The sequence below is a fragment of the Ixodes scapularis genome, unplaced genomic scaffold (genome assembly GCF_016920785.2).
Source record: "Ixodes scapularis isolate PalLabHiFi unplaced genomic scaffold, ASM1692078v2 PGA_scaffold2__306_contigs__length_199485367, whole genome shotgun sequence".
Taxonomy (NCBI): Eukaryota; Metazoa; Arthropoda; class Arachnida; order Ixodida; family Ixodidae; genus Ixodes; species Ixodes scapularis.
Genome location: NW_024609857.1, coordinates 168,759,610 through 168,776,091, shown reverse-complemented (window position 1 = coordinate 168,776,091; position 16,482 = coordinate 168,759,610). Strand labels below are relative to the sequence as shown.

The 16,482-nt window shown below is 45.6% G+C and overlaps 1 protein-coding gene across 3 annotated transcripts in view; it reads left to right on the top strand.

The window, feature by feature from the left end:
• The window catches only part of LOC8025851 (5-oxoprolinase), a 240,122-nt gene that overhangs the window by 172,854 nt on the left and 50,786 nt on the right, over positions 1 to 16,482 (top strand). For all 3 annotated transcript variants that reach the window (XM_029972619.4, XM_042292107.1, XM_042292106.1), the window contains exons 23-25: positions 1,432 to 1,606; positions 6,717 to 6,826; positions 15,677 to 15,898. In XM_029972619.4, the coding sequence (XP_029828479.2) occupies positions 1,432 to 1,606; positions 6,717 to 6,826; positions 15,677 to 15,898 (507 nt within the window). The remainder of the gene's footprint in view (positions 1 to 1,431; positions 1,607 to 6,716; positions 6,827 to 15,676; positions 15,899 to 16,482) is intronic.

The following is a 16,482-nucleotide window of genomic DNA, read 5'->3' as shown; positions in this document are numbered from 1 at the left end:
GATTAATGCGGGGCTGCTTATTTTCTTCTAATGGCGGCATATTCGCATAACGCACTCCCCTCCCCCTTTGTTTGTTGCCGGCTCTCACCACTCTTTCGCCTCTCAAACGCTTCCGACGCCACGGCCCTTGGCATTTTAAGTTTAAAAAGCCTCGAAGTAATGCCGACTTGGACGTGTGTTTGATCGCTTCTCCAGAAAATATGACAAAAAAAAAAACTTTGATTATGCAAAAAAAAATTGACATCATTAAGAGTAAGAGGAATAAACTAAACATCAGTGTAACAATGGCTTTTTTTTTTTTAATAGAAAAGAAAGGGCCCAAAATATGGTTAAATTTAAGTTTTTAGAAATTTAAGACTTATTGTAAACTTTTTCGTGAAAATTAATTAAACCAAACTGATACCGGTCATATAGATGACTGCAGGTGTGCAGTATTTAGTAAGCAATATTTAAGATGAACCCTAAGGTACGAGGCTCCAAATATCTCGCCAAAACGTCAAAGGTGTGACGTCTAGCATGTTATAATTATAACGCAAGATATACCAAAAAGTTTAATTTAAATGATAAAAGAGTTTTTCACATTGTACTAGGAAAATTTATTGAGTCTTTTTGTTTTTTCTTATTTATAACAACTGACAGAACTGGGTACAAAAATCAAGCAGCCAGAATGTAGCATTTCACCTTGCTTCACTTAAAAAACTTTATGGAAGAAAAAATTCTTGAGAGACTGTTTTTTCGTTAAGGATGTGGGGCTGCTACGTTTTTTTTTTTTTTTTTTTTTTCAGGGAAATCAAAATACTTTTTTTGACACGTGTGTTCGATTTCAGATGAAATCACCTGGCAGACAAACTATCGTGTGAAAGGAGGCAGTGTGACAAAATTATGTGCGTTCTTGGGATGTTAACGCAGATGGCCAATTTTCTCCATCGTCTAATATTTTGACGAGCTTTACACGAAAAGCAGATTTTTAGCTCCGAATTTGGGCTTGAGTATTTTTTAGAGCAACATGGGGCCAAAATACCGACGTGCTCAAAAAAAGCTTGCGGTTGGGTTTTTTTTTAATGCAACTAAACTATGAGAAGAGAGTGTAGTCAAGATACTAATATAAGTAGCTGAGATTGTCATCTTACTTTACTAAGGGAAGTTGTATTCTACAGTGAAGAACAGGGGTTCTCAAGCCGCAGTCTGCAGACCCCCAGGGGTCCTAAGAGTGTTAATGGGGATCTGCAGCGAGCAAAAAGAACGGTATAAAAAAAAAGCCCTCCTATGCCATTGCACAAGACTGAGGCAGAATGCATTGGAGTCCCCGGCCTCCGGGTAGGCCAGGTAATCCGTTACGGCTGAAAGTTTGAGAACCACCGCTGTAAAACCTAAGTGTGAATGTGCGCACCTGGAGGTATTCCGACAGCTCTGACACACCGGAGCCTGCAGGTGTTCTACCCCGGCGAGCCACGTCCGGTGTTCTTCGTGGCCAACCGCGGCCACCACGCGGACATTGGGGGCATCAGCCCGGGCTCCATGCCGGCCCACTCGCACTCCATCCTGGAGGAAGGAGCCACCTTCCTCTCCTTCAAGCTGGTCCAGGCCGGCGTCTTCCAGCAGGAGGGTGGGTGGAGCCCTAGAGAGAGTGGCCACGCATGCTCCACTCGCAGGGCAGAAAATCCGAGTCTCCAAAATGGGGGTTTGCGGACCCTTTGGGGTCCTTGAAAGCCTTTTTGGATTTGCAAAGTTCTCAACCATTAACCAAGCCAAGCAAAACTTTTTTTTTTTTTTTTACGTTGGCTATTTGACAATGCTAAAGGCACCCTGCCATGTGTGCCAAGTGAGAAGGGTTGATTATTCTCAACTTCAGAGTTGGTTCGCACACATTTAGTTTTTTTAAAGCGCAGCTCTTAGGCGCCCGTTTTCGTGTTTTGTGGCATCGGCGTAACCGAGCTAAATTTAGCGGGAAACTTGACGTCGCGTGACCTCAACAGCAATTCAATTCCTGGCTATGTAACCTCAACACCAATTCAATTCCCCGCTAAATTTAGCGGGAAAATTTAGTTTCTCCGCTAGATTTAGCGGAAAAAATTCAGTTTCTTCGCTAGATTTAGCGGGAAAATTGACATTAACACCAATCCAATTCCCCGCTAAATCTAGCGGGGAATTGAATTGGTGTTTAGGTCACGTTACGTCAATTTTCCCGCTAAATTTAACGGAGAAACTGAATTTATTCGTAGGTGAAGTGACACCAAGTTGTGTGACATCATTTGCCCCACTAAATTTAGCAGAGAAACTGATTTGTAGGAGTCTTAGCTTCGTCTGCTGCATCTTATGCAGGTCAATGTTACTTTCACGCTTGGAGTCTGTGTCCAGAGCGTTCTTTAGTGCTGACTTCAACGCAAGTGCATGCTCGACTGCTTTTTGAAAGGGCAGATGTTTATCTAACAAGACTGCTGTGTTCTAAATCAATACGTTGTAGCCCGCAAACGAATTTGACCTGGAGTAATTCATCGAGAAAGCTTCCAAACTCGCACATCTGGCAAGCTTTCGTAGCTCCTCTACGAATTGCAATATTGTTTCTTGGACTTTTTGTGTCCTCTGGTTTGCTCTCTTGCGGTGATAGGTGCTTACGTAGTACTTTTAACAAGAAGTCCTAGGACTTGGCTGTCGAGGCTTCTGGGGTAGTTAGCGACTTTAACGAAGCGTACGTCCTAGGTCTGTTGAGGCTGATAAAAGCGTCCATCTTAAAGGGGCACTGACACATCAAAATCATATTTTTTCTTATTATCCGAAACGATTGAAAACGATGCCGGGACATTACCCTCAAAATCTGAAATTTGGGAATTCAGTATTTGTGAAGTAAAAAAATAATTTCCAAATGCCGAATTCGAAGTTCCTGCGCGATCCGCGCCGGTGCGTTGACGTCAACTATTGCGAACTCCTGAAAGTCCACTTTTTTTCACGACTCCCTGCTGTTGCCATGGCGACCCAAAGCAAGGGGGAAAGGAGCGAGCGCCGGCGTTGCGGCGGACCGGTTTTGAGCGGTGTCGCCTGTTTTCCGTGGGGGGATACAAATCCAGGAGATGGCACCACAACGAACTCCCGATTTTTGGTATTTCAAAAAGAAGGGCCGTTTTACGTTCACAATTGCATTAAAAAACATGTTTTAGGATTGCCGTTATTAAATGTTATAGAGATGTCGCCTACAAAGCTTCTAAATTTCCTGATTTTTGACGTCACCGATCAAAAGAAGCGAGGAGGCGAGAGGCGGGAAAATCAAACGCCAAAAATAAAAAGATGCGGTTTTTTTTTGCGTGTCTATGACTGCAACTTGCATCGTTTTAGACAATAAAAAAAAATACGACCTTTGGGGTGTCAGTGCCCCTTTAAGGTCTTCGAGCACCTCGTTAGTCTGGAGATATGCTCAGAGTCGTTCTTCGTATGACAGCCAATTGCTAGTTGAGTCATCAAAATGTTCAACTTGCCCTAATTGGGAAACCATGTCTTGCACTCAGTGATGGAACCGTGCTTGTGTGGTGACTGGTGGGTGAGGCTGCAATGCTCGTCAGTGGGGCTAGCAGCTCAGCAGCTTGAAGGACCATCCTCGTCGCCAATTATGTGATGTCCAGGGCCAGGAAAAGCACGCGTTTATCAGAACCGACATGTTTATTCCGTGACAGGTTTAAGCGAAAAAGGAGTGAGGTATCCAGGCGAGCGGCTCCTTCCCTAGGCTAGCCGGGTGCTTAGGGGAGAGGGTATGTTACGACGGCGGTATTCAAGGGGGAAAACTGCTTGAACTGGCATTCTTATCAACTCCAAGAAACTCAGCGATGTTTTAAATTTCAAATCTGTAGACTTTAAAAGTTCTCAGTGATGTGATTGCTGCGCCAATTGCGCCAAACTGCGCCAAGGGGCTAATCCTGCTACATCCTGCTACATTTTGCCAAAATATGGGTAATCTGCGCCAAGCCTGCGCCAAAGGACCTATTTCGGTTGCCTTTCAAAACCGAAACTAAACTGAGAACCGTAATTGAGCATGCGTGAGCTAGGTGGTGCAAGCGGCCACCCGACACAAAGTACCCTGCATCAATCGTCCATCCGGTCTTGCATGGTTTTTCCCAGTGGTTTGTCTCGCGTTTCGCGCCCTCGTCCCTCGTCGTCTCGGAAATCTCGTCTCGCGTCTTTTTTTAAATTTTTTCAACGATAGACGCAGGCGTGTGCTGACGCTCCGACGCTAGTGTGCCGGGTGCCAGCCATGCCGTCATGCTGTGAAACAAAACCACGTTTTTGGGTGGCGAAAGTTACTTTGTGAGCTGAAACGCTCGCGCGAACACAGTCACCGTGGTCACGCGACGTCGGGTGTTGCCGTTCCCACGTCTCTGCAGATATGGCGCTTTCTAAATTTGTTCATCGACATTCCTGCCCTCTTCTAAATCATACTCTACTAAAAAAGCTGCTTGTAGAAATATTGATTACCTAGGTTTCTCTCGGTGGGCTTTCTTTCGAGAGGGACCCTGGTACGTGAAAAATCTGCCGCGAAACAAAGTTGGGGAAGAGAAGTGACCTAAAGCAAAGAAGACAATCTGTGTATGTTGAACCCGAACATCGCGCTTGTTTGTCTCGAGTTTAGTCTTTGCACAAAGCGCTCCAAGAACTTTTTGACCCTGGCTCGTGAAGTCATGCATTGATGCGCTCAGGTTTTTTTTGTTTGTTTTTTTGTGTGCGTTTAGATTCTACCTTGCCTGCTGGCCTGGCAAGCACGCGCCGCCCGACTGTTCTTTTCTGTTTTTGTCGTACGCTGGACAGTTACATTTTGAATACTATTTTGGGAATCAGTTGGCGACGGAGGGGAATGGCATTATTTCGGTTTCGATTGAACAGCCGTTGTCTCCGCTCGCGCGACGAAGCACGTGCCACTGCAAGCCTGCTGAACTTGCCCACGTGCCTGTGAACATGACTGCACCACAAAGGCACCAGCCGAGACGCTTTCAATTCATTGTTTTACGTTTGCTTCCTTTTGGCGAAAATCTGGCTTGTCGGGAACCAGTAAAACGGTGGCAAGCGTTCTTTTCGAAATTGCTCGGCAATGCCTACAACACTGTACACTTGTGGGATGTCTCAGCAGTGAAAACACAGCGAGTTCCGTCACAACACAGCACCAAGTGCACTTTGTTTGTCGGAGCGGCAAAAGTGGCTCCAAAAGCCACTTTTGCTGCTCCGAAACACTGTTTTGGCTGCTTCAAAAGCCACTTTTGCTGCTAAAAAACACTGTTTTGGCTGCTCCAAAAAGTGCTCCAAAATGGCTTAGGCCAATCACATCACTGAGTTCTACAAACTTCCAACTTCTGAACAAAAGTTTGACAGTGTTCTAACTTTATCCTGGAAGGTTTAATGAAAAAAATATAAATAATGCAAAGATGTGAATGTGCAGGGTGGAATGAAAGTTTCCCTAGAGCTTCATTTAGCGAATCCTAAGTCGTTCCAATGGCTGACTTTCTGGTGGCCTCGTACCTGAGATTCTCCCACTGGTCGTGCAGAGAGCCACTCCCGTGTCAAACCCTAAAGGTTGCCCTGAGGTAACTTTTGGGCCAAAGATCCCTGACCTGCAGGTTTAAAATCCGACTGGGGTGCTTTGCTGGGGAAAAGCAGGCACAGAGAGTGATGCACGATGGCGTACATTGAATTGGCACTTGTTTCATTATCATTAGTAGCCAGCGGCATTTTAGGGTGGCTAATGTTTGTCACGCAAGAAAATGTCAGAAACAAGCGATGGGGTGAGCCATGAGAACTTTATTCAAAACGGCAGTTTTTGATCTTTGTCTATGCAGTTAAAAAATTTCAAACTTAAATTCGAAATCTTCAAACTTTTCTAACTTGCACCTCGTAAAAAATTTTTAACATTGGAATTTTTCTAACTTGATCCGTAAAGAAATTTGAAATTTTCAAACCCAAAATTTCCAAAACCTTTGACGTCTTTAAAGTTTTTAGTTCAAACCTTGGTGGAGCTTGAAAATTGCAGACTTTTTGACAAACCTTAGCGAACTTTGAAATTTTAAAAAAATTTCAAAAACTAGTTTTGGGAGGTTTGAGGCATCTTTAGTTAAAAGCGATTTTACTAAATTTGCAATGAGGAAGTGGGGCCTCTTCCTGGTGGCAGATGCCATATACCTTTATGTATTTCGGGTCTCCCTATTTCTTCGACGAAAGTGTTTGAAAATTGCTTATAACTCTCGAATCAGATACTAATGGTAAGATCTGAAACTTGGGCATCTGGTCCCAGCTGCTAAAGCTACTCATAATTTTTTTTTTTTTTTGTTGAAGACTGAGTGGTGGTTGAGGACTGAGCAGCGGCTAAAGCATAGTTTAGTTTCGTGGCAAGTAAAACTCGGTTCTCTTTTCCTCCAACCATCCGGGATATCTGAAAAGTACTCGAAGGCAACTAGAAACTGACCGTTTATGCCCGTCAGGAAAAGTAAGAAATATGTCTTTGAGCACTAACCCTCCCCTTAGAGGCTTTGGGGGCTGCACCTTACCAGGTGTCAGTAGGGTTAATTCACACTAACAGTTTGTGACCAATAAAGCACATTGCCACGTAGCTTCATTTTTTTTGCTGGCAGGTGCACAAGACGCACAGTCCCTTTGGAGGCACCGGCAGTTTTGGGATGGAGAAAAAGGATGGTAGCGCTGGGTCGAGTGCAGTTTCCAACTGTAATCGTTCCACTTGTGTGCAGCACTGACCGAGGCACTGAACGCCCCTGCGCTGCTGCCCAACTCCAGTGGGACGCGCAACCTGCGAGACAACCTGGCTGACCTGCAGGCCCAGATTGCAGCCAATAACAAGGCAAGGACTCATTTCGGATTGTTCTTTGCAGCTTATGCGAGAGCCTTGGCTGTCAGAGTGGAGGCATGCCTGTCGCCATGCCACACCAAGGGGCTTGGAGGTCCAATCACCCTCTCCCCGGCAGTTCTGGGATACAGTACCGTAAGGTAGCCTAGGAAACGTAAAAGGCGAACAGACTCGTAAGCCCCAGTGGCCCACTCAGACCCAGTTGACAGCTAGCGCTCCTAGCAAGCGTTACGAAGCATAATTTTCTTCTGGTTCCATTTCTGCTTTAGTACGCTTTCCCCTCTTTGATCTTCTCCCAATGCGGAGAGCAAGTCGTCTGCTGCTTGCACAGGAATTGCGGTGACGTCAGACTGAAGCCGAGCTCTGATTGCCTTTGATTCAGGGTGTCTAGCGACTGGCAAAACCGGGGATTGTCAGGGAAATTTTAATTACCGGGAAAAATCAGGGAATTGTCAGAAAGTGAGCCCAGTCAGGGAAAATGAGCCGGATACGCCATCGAGTGCCCTGAGCAAAGACGAGGACTTGGGGGCAGAAAAATAGGCAATAAATTCTGCTTAGAGCGGAGCGTGGGCTCTGCTCACTAGATGGAAAGTGTGCTGCCCGATGCAAAGAGAACAGCCAACAAATCCAGTTCAAGCCTTGGATTGGATTAGATTAGATTGAGAGCACGACACTAGGCTAGATCCAGTTAGAGCTACTAGGTTTAGTAACAAATAGGAAAGCCACAGACCCCAATCCAATCCAAGCCTTAAGCTGAAAGTATCCGAAAGTAGATCTGGCGACCATGTTTTCAAGTTTCTTTATTCCTCTTTTCAAACAAGAAGAGAGGGAGGAGGGAAAAAAGCAGTACGGTCAAGACCGGTTATAACGAAATAGCGACTACAGCAAAGTGATTTTGATTTCCCATTCCCTTTTGCACTTTGTTATAATCGAAGTCGGTTATAACGGATATAGCGAAGTGAATTCCGATTCCCGTTGACTTTGTTATAACCGGGCTCGACAGTACAAAACTGCTTGACAGTGCCCTCTCCTCCCCCAACAGCAACAGCAGAAGAGGCACTCAAAACAAAAACCGCTCTCAAGAGTACACAATCAGATTTCTCACGAAACTAGTAAAGATAGTATGCGTTTGTTAGAACAGTTTTCAATTGTAATATTGTCACGGGTGGTGACCAAAAGAACAATAAATGAACAGAAAGAAATGAACGTTTAATGTGGCGAACTTGTGCCAAAAATAAATGGGTACAAAAGATAATAACAGTGCGTTGCGGGCGTCGGAGGCGGCGGAGCGGCAGAGTCTAACGCTGGGGCGAAACTGGCTGCAGATCAGCACACGGAGTCTCTTATGTACGCGCGTTGGGTTCTGGAACAATCGGCCTAGATTGTTCGGCAACTGGAACATTCGGAACTCTATCAGACGAGAATGTTCTCAAACTCACGAGAACGAAATGTTGAAAGAACAAATAAAAGAATATTCCACTGACTGGAATCGAACCCAGACTTTCTGCGCGACAGTCAAGCAGGGTAACCACTCGGCCACTCGCGCAATCGCTCGCCGACGAGCGTGGCAATATTCCGCGATAAAAAATAGTTCAATATTTTGGGTAGCTGGTATCTAACCATTTGATTTCCGTTGTTTGTTCTCGAGCACGGGACCGTCCAGGAGTCGGCATGGCGTGTGGCATACGAGGTGTTTTGTGAGTAAAGGAAAGAAAGAGAAAGAAGACTGTTTCCCGGGTGGTTTTTCGCTGCTTTATATGCCAGGGCAAGTTAATACTCATAATAATTTGTGATTGGAACAATTCCTAATTTATTGAATAACGGTACCGTGTGGCTGTCATGTGCTTCATTACACAAAATATGAATTACCTTTTTCTGAAGTATATGAATACAATGAATATTTGCAGAAGTTAATTTTCCCCATACCAAGAAGCAGTAATTAAAGCAAGAGTAGAAGAAAGAGTTATAAAGAAGTCGTAGTACAGACTGGGGTAAGGTTTTTCTATACTTATAAATTGTACCTACCACCTTTGATAGTTTTTTCGCTATCATCTGAACTGTTTCATCCCATCGCATGTACCGTATTTACCCGAAAATAGGTCGACCCCTATTTATTGAGCCCATCGAGAATAAAAAAAAAAATAATTCAAATATAGGTAGACCTTTCTTTTTTTTTTAAGGAACAGGGGAAAGTTAGGGCAAAATAAACAAACCTTTATTTACAGCACTCTCGGCTAAATCACAGGGCGATGTCAAAAACTTATTCATCGTCAGAACTTCCGGACATATCGTCGTCCGAAGCTTCGTCAGCTTGGTAGATTGGCAAATGACGACCAGCAGAAACAAAAGAAGGTGGAGACGGGCGAGCCACGAAAGACCAAATACAAAGACACGAGCAACGCTGCAAGCCCCGTGAGCAACGCGCGACCCACCGAAAAAAAAAAACAAAAAAAACAAGCTAAAATATTTTTTTTTTTTTTTTTCTGCACGTTTGCGAAGGAGAGGAATGGAGCGCATAGGAGGGCAAAGTGCATGGTGCATCGCGTTCCTCTCCCTCCCCTTCCCCCTTGCCCAGCGAGGGGAACGCTACAGGCGTGATGGCGAAACTCGACGCCCGAGGAATGTGCGCGAGAGCCGTAGGGGACACGGGCTGTCGGCTGCTGCTGTTCGGTTGTTTTTGTGGATCAAAAGCCTTTTGAAACAAGATGCCGCGCGGCTCTACCGCGACGCCGGCTAGGTGATTGACAGCTCCATACCCTCGGTAGGGTTTCAAATTTTGGTCGCGAATTAGGTCGAAATTTTTTGGTCACGATAATAGGTCGACCCTTAATTTTTGACAACATTTCTGAAAAAAAAAAAAAGGTCGACCTATATTCGAATAAATACGGTATTCATTAGACATAACACCAAGAACTCTGACATTCTGCACAATTTCTATGCCACGTGAGTCTAAGGAGAGAAGCTTATTTTCGCTAATTTTTACCCCCTTTGACCTGAAATCAACAGCTTTCGTTTTATTACTATTTATCACTAAAGAGTTCAGAACTGTCCACATATAAAGCTTTTCTAGAAATGTATTATCTGTCTTCATAATGTCCGAAATATTCGACCCTGCAAAAAATATACTAGCATCATCTGCATAAATTATCATGTTTGCTTCATCATCAATGTTAGCTATGTTGTTAATATACAGGTTCAATAAAAGAGGCCCTAAAATACTGCCTTGTGGAACACCTGCATTAAGGTTTCTAGACTCAGAACGTTGGCAATTTATTAGAACACTTTGAAAGCGGAACTGTAAGTAACTCTCGAGTATTTTCAGTGCTATTCCCCGAATACCAGAAAGTTCTAGTTTTTGAAGGAGAGTTTTATGATTAATACGATCGAAGGCTTTTGAAAAATCGATAAAGATTCCCAATGTAAGCAGTTTATTTTCAATATTGTTTAGAATTATCTCTTTTGGTTTAGTAACGCACACTCCGTCGAGTACCCTTACCGAAACCCGTACTGTCGGGGACTAAGAATTGAGTGTTTCTCAAAAAAAGTGTAAGGTCTTTTATGTATGATTTTTTCCAAACCTTTTGAAAATCTTGGTAAAATGGAGACTGGCCTGTAATTACTAAGGTCATTCTTATCCCCTGCTTTATATATGACAGAAACCTTTGCTATCTGCATTTTACGTGGAAAAACACCAGTTTCGAGATGTACATCAAATATATGAGTTAAAATAAAAGCAATAGACTCTCTAACATATTTAATGGGCTTTATTTGAATGTCTTGAGAATTAGAACTTTTGCTGTTCTTTAGGCTCATAAAAATTGAAATAACTTCTTCCTCGCTAGTTAGAGAGAGAAATATGCTGTCAGAAAGATTTTTTACATACTATTTTGAAACTTCAACAGAGTGAACGCTAAGTCGACAAAAAACATCATTGAATGCGTCTGCAAGAACTTTATCTTTTTTAATATCCCCCTCAATCGTAAGTTCGGTTGTTTCTCCAAACTGACGTCCTTCATGTAATATTGAATTTAACTTTTTCCACAAAATGTTGCCATTTGGTTATTGGCGTGTGTGGTTGAGCGTTGTGTTTTCATTGTGCTTCCGGAAGTGGCCTCTTCACGGACGATGTCGGCGGCAAGAAAGTGCTCGTTTAATCCGGACTGGACGAACCCGAATATTTCGGAATATGCAAGTTCGATTAGGCTCGTGCAAAATTACCTTCACATTGCTCAATGCTTAATGCCTTGCGTTGTAATGGTCTTATATCTTTAACCGCCTCTACAGTGGTCAGGGAATTTGACCTGATATTGTCAGGGAATTTCAAAATAACAATTTGCGAGACACCCTGTTGATTGAAAGGATAGTGGGTAGATTTTGTATTCTTGTAGGGGATGGCCGGTGTTGGTAGTGAGGTCGCGAGATGGTGGTTTGACAGGTACTGTTGGGTACCGGCGCAGAGCTGCGTGGATGAATTTGAATGCCGGTGGTGGCGATGTCTTGCCTTATCAATGCCGGGAAAGGAATGGCAGCCGCTGCTGCAGGCGTTGTAGCCAGGGAGTAGAGGTCGGGTTCATCTGCGAAGACAACCCATTAACGGCGGGGACCCGCGTCTTCGCAAGCCCTGCCAAGGGCAAGGAAGGACACCGGTGACTGTCTGACTTCTTTAATCCGAATCCCAGGGTCAACTGCTTCAAAGCGGTACTCGTACACACGAGCTGAGCACGCGCCACTGCGAGTGGGGCACGCATTTCTCTCGTTCAAAATTCGTGCCCGTAAGACTGCTAAACTCGGAATACAACAGTAGACATGAATGCTAGATGCCTTGAGGTTTACCCACTATTTTGTTTAATCAGCCACTAAGAGCTTAGCATTCTGACATCCTCGCAACCCGTGTACAAAAAGCGGACGAACTTGCGCTCTCCATAGAGCTCCACAGCTCCCGCTTTTTTTTTTATGTGGATGCCATTTTTATTGGTATTAAAGGGAATCTACGGAGCTTCTTGGAAAAAATGGGTTAGAAGTGAATTCTAGTGTAATTTTACCCCGTGAACCCAAATACCCAGAACATTTACTGCGCAAGTATTGTTAAAAGCAAGATACAGTCGCTGTATGTGACGTCATCGACAGATTTTTTAGGCTTCCTAAGGCTTGGTAGGCGGGGCTTCAGCCCTATTTTGAAATTGCTCTTATGGCTCTCTGGCACGTTGCATTGAAACATAATTGTGATATCTGTTATTCTAACGGCCAAGTGAACACAATTCAAGTGTTTTTTTTTCAAATGCAGAACCGCCCCATCTTCCCTTTAATAATATAAATTCTGAAAAATTATTTTAAAATGTGCTCAACTTTATTACAAATGACAAAAATTGTATTCCTGTCTGATGGAGCACTTTGAGGTCAGGAACAGTAAGGGGTTCGAAGACATTTTATTTGACCACAATCCTATACAGATGAATCACTTCAGAAGCTCAATAAGTTTTTATAAGAAACAAATAGGCTCGTAATCATTCAAACTGGTATTTCATATCTGGTTATTTCAAACGAATTTCAAAATTTTGATTGTCTCGCATTTCTCACTGCCTTCGGTCGCCACTGTTATTGTCGCCTTTCCTTCGGGATTGCTTCTGCCCTCGAGGTATTCTAACGCCAGGTGTCACGGATCCCCGACAAAATGAAAGGATGCGTCGACGTGGTAGACGACATTGTCACGTTCGGTAGAGATCAATCGGAGCACGACTGCAGACTCCTGGGCACATTGAGCCGTGTCGGACGTTTTTGGCCTAACCTGTCGGCTGTCGTGGCGCCGACCAGCTTTCTCTCGAACAAGGACATAATTTGGACCTGAGGAACTGCTGAAGTTACTGCTTCGACTCTCTGAAGAGGATGGTACTGTCTATACACCATTCCAACGTTAACAAATCCTCAGCTCAGTGTGCAATCTTCACAGCCCAGCATGTGCATGTTTGTCGCTTCGCGAGGCGAGCAAACGGCGTGTCATACGCACGAACGCTGAAGATGGAACCGGCCAGAAGCCTTTTCTTTTTTTGGAAAGGTGTATAGTCGGTGACAGGTTAAGAGGGAAACTCCTCTCTCCCCTTTAGCAGAGCGAATACTGGGGAGGGGACAGCCTCCAGCATTGGCTTTGCTAAAGGGGAAAGAGGTGCGAGGAGCTTCCCCCGGTCTCTTAACCTGTCACCGACTATGACACCTGCATGGCTCACTGCAACGTGGAGATTTTTACGTCACTGTCGCAGATGCCAACTCGAGTAGGCTGGGTGCTTCTTTTTGGCTCGACCAATCGGAGAGCGAGGAGTCTTCTCTTCGGCGTGGGGGGCACCGACAACTATCGAGTGGTGGTACGATCAGATAGAGAAAGAAGTGCTGGGTACCTCGTAGGCATTCCAGAACTTCTAAAAGTACCTGCATGGTCTAAGCTTGGTCGTTGAAAGTGAGCTACAGTATAGACCACTTACAACGTAACCGCTTATAGTGCAGGACCGGGTATAACGCGGTTTTTTTAAACCACCGGTTCACCTCCCATAGAACTCCATGTAATTACATACCGCTTAAAATGCAGGCGCGCGAAGGGAAATACCGGTTATAGTGCGGTTTTTGGCACAGCCCGCCGACCGCGCCGACGACCGGAGCAGCGAGCTCGCTTCCCTGTGCGACACTAGATAACGGTGCTGACGGCGCGAGCCGCAAGCTGCACTCGCGGGGCAAGGAGGTTGCTCGAAAACGCGGGGAGAAGCGAAGAGAGAGGCTTCAGTTGCCATAGCGACGGAGGGATGCACGCACGAGTCGTTCATGTGCGTGCATCCCTCCGCTGCATTGGAAACAAAGAAACAAACAACCGCAACGACAGACCAATCGCAGGTCGAGGAGAAGTGTTCGCGCGCGTTGCATACCGGTCGCGGGCCGGCTGCTTCTATTCCGCAAACATGGCGTCGGTTGTGATCGTCGTCTTAGACGGCGTGCATCTCATCGTTCTGCGTAAAAGCGCTGTCCTTGACTGTGAATTTTCGTTGTGTGTCGCTATGATAACCCAGCACGTACTAGAAGGGAAGATCCACCTACTCGTACGGCGATGTCGTGGCGGCGCTCTCAAGACGGCAGAAACGCCCGTGTCGTCGTGTTTGTTTACTTCGACTACTGTGGTGATTTCTAAGCATTTGTGTCCTCGAACATCGCCCGGATTTCTTATTTGGCGCATTTCATGCGTGTGCTCAAGTTCAAGGTATTACTGGCGCGTACCGTATGAAGGATGCGAATTTTCACGCGTTTTCATCTCCGGAGAAAAGTGATTAGGGTTAGCAATCCTGAACGCTCGCAACGTCCGTCCGCAACCCGCGACGCCGTTAAAAGGCTGCGCCAGGCAAAAGCCGCTCATTTCTTTCAAAATGTGTGACACACTTGAGAGAGAAGTGTACTAGTCTGGTGAAATAAAGACTTTCCTCAAACTAAGCTTTATTTTTCATCTAACATAAAATAAATTCTTTTACAAAGGTAAGTTTTATCATGGCACATATTTTGGCCTGAAAAATTGATGTTTTGGTTATAGTGCGGTACCGCTTATAGTGCGGATTTTCGCGACTCCCGAGACATACGTTATATGCGGTCTACACTGTACTACAGTGTAGACCGCATATAACGTATGTCGCGGGAGTCGCGAAAATCTGCACTATAAGCTGTACCACGCCATAACCAAAACATCAATTTTTCAGGCCAAAATACATGCCATGAGACAACTTACCTTTGTAAAAGAATTTATTTTATGTTAGATGAAAAATAAAGCTTAGTTTGAGGAAAGTCTTTATTTCACCAGACTAGTACACTTCTCTCTCAAGTGTGTCACACATTTTGAAAGAAATGAGCGGCTTTTGCCTGGCGCAGCCTTTTAACAGCGTCTCAGGTTGCGGGCGGACGTTGCGAGCGTTCAGGATTACTAACCTAGTCACTTTTCTCCGGTGATGAAAACGCGTGAAAATTCGCATCCTTTATACGGTACGCGCCAGTAATACCTTCAACTTGAGCGCAGGCATGAAATGCTCCAAATAAGAAATCCGGGCGATGTTCGAAAACACAAATGCTTAGAAATCACCACTGTAGTGGTGATTTCGCGACATTCTACTGGGATCACCAGGGCGACTTCTCCGCGTGCAAAGATTTTCTGCTTGGGACAGACATCCTGTCATGCTTTTACTGCTGCATGGAGACACTGCGAGCCTTTTTCACGATGAGGTCTGCTGCCCAGAAGGTAAAACCCGCCACTAAATTACGCGCAAAATAAAAATTGCCACTCGCTACGTTCGGACAATAATTTTTTCTCGTTCATTTTATCCCACTTCCAGACTCGGGATTGATGCCAACCCGTACGGTGCATGTTGGACATGGACAGCGTAGAACCAGTATGAGTGGAAACGGAGGGAGAGGAGGAGGCAAGAGTGCATGGCGGAACATTGAGCTCCGATTGGAGTATGATGAGTGGGGAGACAGAAAGCTAGCTGCTCACTGTTCAAATGCATTTGAATGCCAGACGCCGGCGTTCGAAGAGCGAGTAGAAGACAGCTAGCTTTGCATCTACCCACTAATCATTCCAACCAGAGCTCTCCTCTTCCTCGCTTTCTGCCCGTATGAATGGCCCCAATGTAACTATCTGTTGTCGAAGAGAGCGAAGCAACATTTACGCCACAAATTTGTCCGTTGAGAGTCGGAGTAGTGTCATCTGCTCGGACTCTTCGTCCTCCTTCCTTCCCCAGAAGATTGAGCACTCGATGCATCGTGGACCGGACAGCCTTCGTGCTGCAGGGTCGTTCACCAAGGGCGGTGCCTCCCCCCTCGCAGGGCATCCAGCTGGTGAGGGAGCTCATCGACCACTACGGGCTGGCGGCAGTGCAGGCCTACATGGGCCACGTGCAGCGGAACGCCGAGCTGGCCGTCCGAGACCTGCTGCGGGGGGTGGCGGCCGGCGCCCGTGAGAAGCTGGGCAGGGCCCAGCTGGAGGCCTGGGACTGCATGGACGACGGCTCGCGCATCTGCCTGCGCGTGCAGCTCAAGGAGGACGAGGTGCCGCACCCCTTTTGAAGTTGCCGAGTCGTCGGGCTCGGTCGATTTACCTCGAGCTACTTAATGAGCCGCACTCCGAGCTGAAGTTCTCCAATTTTTAACGATCTCGTGGAACCCCTACTTGCCCCAAGTGGCGACCGGAGAACCACTCCGGTTCTTGGCGTCGATAGAGCGGAGCGGGAGCTTACGGACCGTGCATGTGACTGATTTGCTGGCTCTAGATTTACTTTGTGCACTATCTGCAGTCCGTGCACATTGCCATATTTCATTTACGAATGCAACCTATATGTTGTTGCACGTGCCGGAAGTTCACTACCCTTCACTTTTTTGCACTGCTGTAGGCTGGTCCGGGTAAATCGAAAGAGCCAGTTGGTTTTCCGACACTCAGACTGGTCCAGTAGGTTCGTACCTTCAACGGTGTGCCGATGAAAGTGAACTTCTGCATTGATCCTGTTGTCTCCGCCGCCCCTTGTGCACCGTTGTACACCCACTATATGCTTGTACACATTATATTACGAGGGTGGCCTCTCCTAGAACAGATATAATCAAAGCCAATCATAATTAAGTTTTTGGGTGTTTTTTTC